At 33.0% G+C, this 10,420-nt stretch overlaps 2 protein-coding genes across 2 annotated transcripts; both read right to left on the bottom strand.

Annotated features, from left to right (window-relative positions):
• Window positions 1-1,302, bottom strand: LOC100804682 (HMG-Y-related protein A). The gene is made up of 2 exons (XM_003538345.5): window positions 1,113-1,302; window positions 1-761 (listed from the first exon to the last, which is right to left on the bottom strand). The coding sequence occupies exons 1-2, from the start codon at window positions 1,164-1,166 to the stop codon at window positions 261-263; spliced, it is 555 nt and encodes a 184-aa protein (XP_003538393.1). The 5' UTR covers window positions 1,167-1,302; the 3' UTR covers window positions 1-260.
• Window positions 1,303-4,470: 3,168 nt separating this feature from the next.
• Window positions 4,471-9,654, bottom strand: DHAR2 (DHAR class glutathione S-transferase). The gene is made up of 6 exons (XM_003538346.5): window positions 9,396-9,654; window positions 8,468-8,558; window positions 8,183-8,326; window positions 7,822-7,939; window positions 5,693-5,833; window positions 4,471-4,813 (listed from the first exon to the last, which is right to left on the bottom strand). Exons 1-6 carry the CDS (start codon window positions 9,592-9,594, stop codon window positions 4,727-4,729), a joined length of 780 nt encoding a protein of 259 aa, XP_003538394.1. The 5' UTR covers window positions 9,595-9,654; the 3' UTR covers window positions 4,471-4,726.
• Window positions 9,655-10,420: the final 766 nt, after the last annotated feature.

Here is a 10,420-nt window from a genome sequence, read left to right on the forward strand (position 1 = left end):
TTCACATCAAGAATTTGAGAGATTGCGTCCATTAGCTCCACCCATTGTCCTATTTTCACAGTTACAATTTACAAACGAACAAAGCCTCAGCAACTAACTACACTACACTACACTACACGATTGTACACAACAATTCAGCATTTCAGCTAAGTGTAACACATAAGAGAAGAATCTAGTAAACACACAAAACCGTTACTCAGTCCAACTTTTTGTAGAAACAACACTTCCCTATTCCATGCAAGCCCTATAAGCCTTTATAGTCAAACACTAATTTCAGTGAATACGGCCTTCACTTTGGGAGGCCTACCTCTAGGCCTCCCATTACTAGTGACAGGCTTCGCCTTAGAGGCCTGCGATACTTCACCAAGGCCTCCAGTGGGCCAGGCCATTTTTCTGGGCCGGCCTCGAGGCCTACCACTACCCACCACCGAAGCCTTAAGAGGCTTCTGCAGGTCATTTGGGTCCTTCGAAGGACGGCCCCTGGGCCTGGGCGGTGATAAGACAGTGCCCGGTGGCAGAGGCTCCTTGGGCTTGGGTGGCCTGCCACGGCCCCGCCGTGGCGGCGCATTTGGGTCACGCTTGGTGTAGTTGTTCTTCCAAAACACTAGCACTCCACTTTCCCTCATTTTCGCGAGGTGCACATTGAGCAAAACCTTGTGGGCCTGAGGCAATCCACCATAGGTGGATTCGATGTACTTCGAAATTGATGATTTATTCGAACCATTCTCTTCATTCAGTGCTTCAATTGCCTCCCGAATCATCTATAGATAAATTACACACCTTAACTCAGTCTTCATAATTATTTCCTTTAAAAAAAATTAACCCATCACTTAATAATAATTTCATAAAAGTAGAATGGTAGAATCGACCTTTTTTTCCCTTCTATATCTATGGTAAAAAAATTAACACATCACTTATTTGTCTATATTTATGATTATGAAATTCGCATGAAAATGTTCAATTATAGTCAAAACAGTGAAAAATAAATAAATAAATAAACCTGAACATTTATTTTTAAATCGGACTAGATTTAGATCAGTGGATAAATAGGGTAATGTTAGATCAATTATAGTAGCTAGAAAAAAAAAAGATTAAAAAGAGTTAGAATATACCTCAGGGTACGGAGGAAGTGAAGGAGGTTTATTAATGACTTGCCCAGTTGCCATTAAAGTTAGTTGCAGAGTTTAGAACCTCGGATTCCCAGAGCAACCTTGGAAACAAATTGAGCTTACAAAGTTTCTTCTTTTCACACACACGGGAGTGTCTTGTTTGAAGGAAGATAATAAATAAATAAAAAAAAACAAAAAGCTTTTTCTTTCTTTTCCAATGAGAGAATATATCGACGGATGGGAATCGCGGAAGGGATGGTGATCTGACGGCTGGGTCTTTAACTGGAGGAGGACACTCGGATCGATGACGTGGCGGAAGTTTTATTTTAAAAAATGGAGATGTGAAAGTACGAAGATGTCCCTGGTTTGGTTATGTTATGGATGATGGTGATTGGAGTGGGGCCCGCGGTTGAGTCCAGAAGCTGAATCCGGAAAATGAGGTTTGTGTTAGGGTGAGGGCAACAGAAACAGAGTAATTGATGTAAAAAAGGACCGTACGGATACTGCGTGTGTCGTCTCTCTCCTTCGGATATGGTTGTTCAGTGTTCGGTGGTAGCTACTACCTAAGCCAACATTACTTTTGTGGTTTCTACATTAACAGATTCCACACCCAACAGCCACGTACTCTTTTTTACAATAATTCCATTCTTTTTAATTATCCTTTTACTAAGTATTTAAGATAAAATTATAAATTTGATTTTTTTATTTGTCTTTGAATTCAATTTTGTTTCCCTTCCTATAGTTTAATTCACAATTTAGTACATTGATTTTTGTTTCCAATCTTTGTTTTATTTCAAAGTTGAATATTTATCAACATTAACTACCACTCTCTCATGTTTATTGAACATTAATTTCATACACTTAATTAACATTAATTTTCAATAAAATCACAACAAGTATCTGTCAACATGTAATAAAAATACATAAGCAATTATCAATCAACCTTTAATATAATTTTAAAATTAAAGACTAGAGTAACAAAATTAAAAAAATTTAAAATTAAATTCTTAAATTAAATTATAGAGGGATTAAAATCAAATTCTGACACAAAGAACAGAATCATATTTAAAATTTTAGCTTGCTTTTAGAATAAATTAGTACTCACATATCTTTGGCCGAAATAACTTGGTGGACGTTGGAAAGCAAATTGATTTCGAGTTCAAACTTAGGAATGTTAGGTCAATCATTCTAACACAAATGATAATTAATATTTTTAGAATATTAGTTAAATAATTAAAAAATATTTCCATTAAAATACGTAAAATTATATTATTTATATTTTCTTTTGCGTTCTTATATGATATTTATAATAAATATATATTTTTAAATTTATTAACAATATCAAAGGGCACTATTTGTTTGTGTACGCGTTAAAGGTAACGCACGAAAAAGTAACAGGCAGGTTACTTTGGCGTTTTTGGATTGAAACCCAAAATTTGCTTAATGTGGTTTCAAAGTGTGGCAAATTATCTTAAAGGTAACACTTTTACAAATTTATTATTCAAATAGGTCTCTTTTAAAATTATTTGCACGATGGCACTGTTTTTTTACGTAAATTACATGTAAACCGTCAATTATATTGACGAGTTTATCCTGGATTTGACATGTGGAGAAAATGTCATTGCTACGGGCGAGTTCCATTAGTTTTGTCACTCCCATTGACAAATTGGTCATACACTAGGTCTAGCCAGTTTGACTAGCGGTTTGCACCATAGGGCTAAAGGGAACTAGCCAGTAGCATTGACTAGATAGGCTAGAGGGGACTAGCAAGTGGCATTGGCTAGATAGGCTTTTTTATTTTTTATTTTTATTTTAAACACACATTTACTTCAACTCTCACAAATTTTTAACACACACGAACAAAGCATTAAATACAAAGCTAATTTAATTAAAAGAAAATAGAAACTTCACATTCAAACTTTATTCCAGCCTAAAAAAATTACTTCAAAAAAAAAAAGTTTGATGCCTATGAATTGTTTTATTGAAAACTTCGAACCTTGAAGGTTGAGAAATTTAAACTTCAAGAAGGTAAATTAAATTTTGAAGGTTTTAACAAGTTTTCAAAAAACTCAGAGGAAGGAAGCAATTTTAAAAAAATGTTATTATCTATTTAATTTTTATAATTTTTAAATTTATCCATTTTAGTTTTTAAAGTTAATACAAAATTAAAAAATTTGACGACAAAAATCATTTAAAAATTAAAATATAAATTTAACGGGTTAAAAAATTCACTTATTAAACTTACGTGATTAAAAAATTCACTTAACTATCATGTATCAAAAGAAATAAGTTTAAAAATTATAAATAAAACTAAACCGGTAATTAAAAAAAAATTACAACCCTGACACATCTTATCTTGACTAACATATGAGTACTAGACTTCCTTTATAGGAATTGGTGCATTCAATATTAATAAACTCAGTTGATGTATAAGTAATTGATTTTATACTTTAAATTATTCAAAATACTTTTATATTGACATTATTAAAGATATGAAAGGTTTTTTTTTTTTTTATATTTCATGCTTCAATAATAATCAAAATAATAATTTTACTTTTAAACAATATTATTATTATTAACTTCAAATGCAAATTAGTTTTAAGATGACAAAAATATTATTATTAACATATAAAATCCTTGCCTATTATAGAGTTTAAATGGTGCACAAAAGTACTTATTTATTTTTTATAATTTAAAACTTACACTTTTAGGTAAAACAGTATATCAACTTACATATAACATCTTAATTATTTTTTAAAGTAGATTGTAAATAGGAGTTTTCTTAAAAAGAAATTTAATATAAAAAAAATCAATTCATTTTTGTAAACCATATTACTAAGCATAAGTCTTTTTGGCCAAAATCAAATAGGAGATTTAAAAAAAAAAAATTAATATAAAAAAATCGAATTTAACATTTTTGAAAATATCGTCTTAACTATCCACGGTTTTCAAAAAAAATATTGTTTTAACTATGCAGCTTTTAAAAGAAATAGATAATTATATATACATAATAAAATAATTATTTTACCCTTCCCTTAAAAAAAATTCTCCCGTGCATCGCACATAAACACACTAATATTTATAAAGGTAATACACATGTATAATTACAAATTATTTTTATAATTTGAAATGAAATAAAAAAAATCATAATAAGTATTGATTAAAATTAAGAAACTCACCAAATAAAAAATGTAAGACCCAGAAAATTTTATATTTTCTAAAAAATGTCAACAAGGGAGTATTCAAAAGAATATGCTACTTTTATTTCTCGTAATAACATATATTGTTGCTTTTGAGATATATATCTTTTAATTAAGACCAGAGTCAACAACACCACAATAATCATTAGCCCATCACTTGCTTAAGCAAAATAAGGAATGCAATTCTTATTTATTGTAGGGAATGCAACTATTTTCATCTACATGAAATGCAAGTCTTCTGGCCTCCTTATCAAACATGTTGCAATCTGAAGCCAACAACTATTTTTAATAAATAATTGTTCCATAGTGCATAGTAAATAAATAAGGTTATATAATAGTACAAAACTATATAGGTCTAGAACTCTTGATGGATTGCTACTTGTTGGGGTATAGTCTCATGGAAATGATCAGTGAATATTAGCCTTCCACTTTAGGACGCCAACCTTCAATGACATCCTGTGGTTGTGCACTTGTTTTAACGAACGATTCCCTCGAGAAAATGACCTGTACGGTTCTACATTATTAGCTATAGCAAACAGCAACTTAAACAAAAGAAGGATAAGATAAATAACCATTTTGGTCTCTGAAAATGTAAACTAGTAACAATTTAGTCTCTAAAACAACAAAAAATCTGATTTAGTCTTGAATGTATAAAAAGTCCGACAATTACTTCCCTCCAAAATGGTCATTTACACAACGAAAGAATTTTCAAAGCATTACTAGGTATAGGCATAGCAAACAGCAAACTCAAACAAAGAATTCTTATGGATCATGGGTCAACAACTACCTGACAAACAATCAATTAGAGAACTTCGTTCAGAAATTAACCCCAGGATGTTAATATACATCAGTAAAATTTAGCCAAAATATTTCATTAATATGACACTCTAAGTTGGATTATAATACCGGGTCAATTTTTTAACCTTTATAGCACTCTTACCTGTAAAACATTCAAGGTATGCAGAAGCAAAAACATCTTCTGCATCTTTAGTGAAATATTTGAGTTTTGTGTTCTGAAGAAATTCCAAATTAAGGTGCCGCCATGATGGAATGGCGTGGTGATTTTTTTGCCAATCACTATAGGCAATTTGTGAAGGGAGACCTGCCATGGTGGTTCCATAAGGCGCAATGGCATGTTTATATGGTGGAATTTCGACCTTCCGCCATCCGCCATTGATAACACTGACACGGACAATGCAGAATATCTTTTGAAATACGATTTCCACAAATTTTCTTAACTATTATTAATGTTTGAGAAACATCGTCAGCATACATATGAATCTACTAAAGTAGCCTCCTGCACACAATTCTAGATTTGAAAAGTTCCTTAAAGTACAGGAAAAATGATATGATGTTGAATGGTTAGGCTCATCTTGAACATACCTTCATATAAGACTTCAAAGAGGTAAGTGAATCAGGCACTGTCCATTTCTTATAATGCCCCAAAGCAATCTCTAAATGGTATAGCTTTGGTCCAAGTGATAGGTCAGCTGCAGATATCTCACTACCGTTGATGAAAGGACCCTATAAAGAGGAAAAAAAATCAGTCAATTAAATAAAGTAGAAGGTTCCTGCAATTTGTTAAACAGTGCAGACTTTAGATAATATAAAAAAGGCTTCCTCAAAGCTTTAAAAAAAACGAGATAGAATCTAGGATAAAAACAAGAAAACAAAATCCTACAAGTTGAAAACATATAACCATCTTGGACCAAGTTCTCCATAATCACTGATAGATAAACATTATGATATTATGGGAGTTATCGGGCCACTTAAATTATTCAAAGAGCAAGTTTCCATGTGGTCATCCAAGTCATGGAAATGGTTAATAGAGTTTTCCACTAAGAATGGGAGATATGTTAGCTTATATCTCCATCTACTAGGTTGGAATCAGGCAATTGTACCTAGTTTAGGGAAGCACAATGTATACTGGATCAAGAGTTTTGGGCCACTTGGTCCCTAAGTTTTTGCCAGTCTTATTTAGCTGATGTAATTAGATATCACAGAAACAATTGACTAAATTTATTTTCAAAGAGACCCATATAACTGGCAACAAGATTTCAAAGAAACCCCAATGAGACACCTGCAATGCCTAAGAAACCTAAGTGTAACCACTAGGTACCATGCTTCTCATCAATCTCATAATTTATATGCTACTTGCATCTCCAAAATTGAGTTCCCAAGGTTCAATGGGACAAAGTTAAAGGAGTGGCAACACAGATGTGAGCAATGTTAAGCTCTTGATAATACATCTCCTGAATCAAAGGTCCATTTGGCTTCAATACATTTGAATGGTAGTGAGTTATAATGGCACCTGGATTATAAGAAATCAAGGTTCCCATTGTATCCCGATTAATATATAACAGATATTTCTTTACGCTTCTGGGAAAATTTTGAGGATCAACTCTGGGAGCTGATACAAGTGTAGCAAACTAAAGAGTATAGGAGTTTATTAATGCCTTGGGGACATGGCCTTGACACAAGTGACATTGTCCCCTGAACATACCCACAGCATTTTTTAGCAGGCCTTGAGCATCACACAGATTCAAGCAAGAATGTTAAATCCCACTTCTCTTACCCATGCAGCTAATCTTGCTAGATTAAATGAAGCCTCCAGATCACATGTCTCTAACCCAAAACCCACCAGCACTTCAAACTTCACCAAATCAACCCCAAACCTTTTGCAAACAGCACCTAACCCCTTAAATAAAGCCTTTTCACCTACATACAATACCCCTACCTAGCCAAAATGCACAAAAACAACCACCAGCTATCATAACCAAACCACTCAGGTTCTTTACTGATGCTGAGATGCCTGATAGAAGAGCAAAAAGAGCTTGAGTATGTTCTGTGATGAATGATTCACCCCTAGGCCGTAGCAAGTTGAAGCATTAGTGAGGCCACCTATATGTGATGAAATTGGATGAGGAAGAAAATTCTGAGATGACTAATGATAATGGAGATATAGATGTGTGCACAGCTGATCACAATACTGCACAATCAACACGCCCACTGCTCTCCATGAACATGTTATCTGAAGTTTCTAATTATCACTCATCAGACAATGAAGATTACTGGCATGTATGACAAAAAATTGCTGCACACTTTGATTGATAGTGCTAGCACAAAAATTCCGGTTCAAATTGGAGCCAATCCCAGCTTTATCAGTTGCAGAGGCAGATAGAACTATGCATACTCAGTTTGTGTAAAGGATTTAAATGACAGCTTCAACAAGTCACTTTCACTTCTAATGTTATAATCCTTCCTTTGGAAGTTTTTTTTTGTAATACCAACTTCAGGTAATTCAATTTTCACACTTTACCATTTAGCTTAAATCTTACCAGGGTTGAAGTCCAAATTTCAGTTCAAAATGGGAAACCGTGCAATAAGGATAATGATTTGTGTAAAAAAAATCCATTGCATTTCTTCTGTGGCTGAAATTCCATAACTAAATCAAAAACCTAATCAAGATTGCAAACAAATAGCAGAGAGAGAAAAGCAGAAAAATGTCATACATTTTCCTTGATGTAATCACTGAAAGAGCTCAGTTCACTAAGTAATGCTTGTTCTGTTCCATCATTGGGATCCTTGCTCTTGAGAAAACCAATAAATGTTGAAAAGATCTTTGACCCCCTAAAGAAAAAAACACATGCATACACATTAGGCAATTGTGTGCGTTTAAATTTAATATAGCCATGTATGCATCAAAGAATAAAAAACTGACACGTAGTAGAAGGAAACCAAAAATTGGAAATAAATAAAGCAGTATGAAAAAAAAAACTGTGTTTAAGCATGTATGAGTTCATCATGCATTTTTCTAAAAATTCAAAGCAATGTACAACTAAGAACAACTAGATCTATAAGCCAAATGCATACGCCGTGGCCTTTTCAGGTGGGGTCAACAATGGGGGGCTGGGATACTTCTCTTCCAATGTTTGAGTAATAATATCTGAATCAGGAACCCACTTCTCATCAAACTTTATGACAGGAACTTTACCATCAGGATTGACTTTAAGGAACCTAAACCAACAAAACAAAATATAAAGTAGTAAGAGGATCATGTGGTCTGTAGATGACTCAGTTTTATGAAGATAGCAGCTCTAAAAGGAAAATAAAATAAAATAAATAAAATTAGCTCAAATAAATGGAGCAGAAGGTCACCATTCTGGCTTGTTGGTCAAATCCACCAACTTGGGGTCATAAGGTAGATGTTTTTCCTCCAGTGTCAGCAACACCCTTTGGCAAAAAGGGCCTGAAAAGACAATTCAAAGAGTCAAACTAACTAATCATAGGTACTAGTACTACCCTGAGTTTAAAGCTCAAATAAATCAACCAAAATCATATTTTGTTTTCTTAAATACAAAGTACATGCATAATTAGCTCTCTATAATGCCAGGATAAAGACTCTGTTGGCATTACCTAATACCTACATCATGGAATTGAAACAACAAAATATGGAAAAAGTCAATCCCTACTCTCAAAACAAGGGAAATCGCCGAATCTCTTGTACTACAATTACACACACACATCAGTTGAGATCGAGAAAGGTTGTTTGGGTAAATTTCTCAATAAGTACTTATAAATTATAATAGAAGAAAATAAGAAAGTAAAATAAACTAAGCTTCTCTCACAAGTTAAAATTAACTTAAGCACAAGCTAATTTATAGAAACTATCTCCTTTAGATTCTAAAAAAAAGCTGATTTTAACTTGTGCATAAGCTAATTATAACTTATAAGAAAAATTAATTCATTTTACCTTGTTATTTTCTTCTCCTATAAGTGCTTATTGAGAAATTTTATTTATGTTATTTTATGTAAAAACATGACAACAGAAAACATTTTCACAGTCCAAACATCCATTATAGTTTCTGATAAAGAAAGTGACAGAAGGAGTGAAAATTGAGAATGCACGTGGACATAGTTGAAGTCTAGATACATCCTAATTTGTGTTCCTCCATCTTCACACATGCCAACATTTCTCTAATACATTCATGCACATCATTTATCTGTTTATGTGATAGTAATTTTTAATATCAATCGAACAAACAAAAAAAGAAGCGTAAAAAGGTGAGAGAATATAAGATGTTACAGTCGCCGAGCCTGTTGGGTGTGGTGACGGAAGCTTTAACGGCGATTTCGAAGGGTTGGGAAGGAGGAACGGAAGACATTGAGACCAATCTGAGAAGCTTCTTCTTTCTGAAGGAAACGACGGCGTTTTGGCGGAGGCAAAGGTTGTTGACGGTGGCAGAAAACACACACGCCGAAACTTGAACTCTCACAGTGGACATTGCTGAAGCTGATGATGATGTTGCGTTGTTGTGCTTTTGGTTCCCGCGATGTTTACGTGGCACTATACAACGTTTCCACAACATCATGTATTTACCTCAAAAAATTACTACTTTGTTTGATAAAATTGTTAATTTTTATAATAAATAAATATTTAAAAGTATGTTTAAGGTACTTTTTAATCAATTAGTGATATAAAAAATTTAGTGGATGGAAATTTAATATTTTACTTCTTCTGGTTTTTAATATATACAAAAAAAAACTAATTCTCGTTATTTTAAAAAATTGGTTTGCATTATTTAATTCATAAAGTAAATGATTACACATTTTTATTTACAAAATATAAATTCAAAATTACTATAAACAAATCTAATTAATCTCCATTTTAACATAATAATGTATCCTAATAAAAAAAACTATTTTTTCCTTCTCTCAACATCTATAAGCAATTAATGATGCACAAACGGGCTTGGGTCCGATCACCCGCCAAACCCACAACAGGCATAGTATATATAAATTGAGTGTTGCTAGGTGCACCCAATACTAATCACAAAAAGACAGAAATATCCTTTATGGGTCAAGTTGATCCATAAGTTAATTTTTAAGACTTACAGATCAACTTGATCCGTAAGTCTTTTACGGATCAAGTTGATCCGTAAGTTGATTTTTAAGACATACGGATCAACTTGATCCATAACAGGAGAAATTAGCAGGGACAATTTTGCCACTTTCAAGAAATGTTGGGTATACCAACAATAATGCTGGTTGCACCTAGCAACACTCGTAAATTTTGATATCTGGAGTCTGTTTGTGTGGGTTTTTTTAGTT

This window comes from Glycine max, chromosome 11, assembly GCF_000004515.6.
Source record: "Glycine max cultivar Williams 82 chromosome 11, Glycine_max_v4.0, whole genome shotgun sequence".
Lineage (NCBI taxonomy): Eukaryota > Viridiplantae > Streptophyta > Magnoliopsida > Fabales > Fabaceae > Glycine > Glycine max.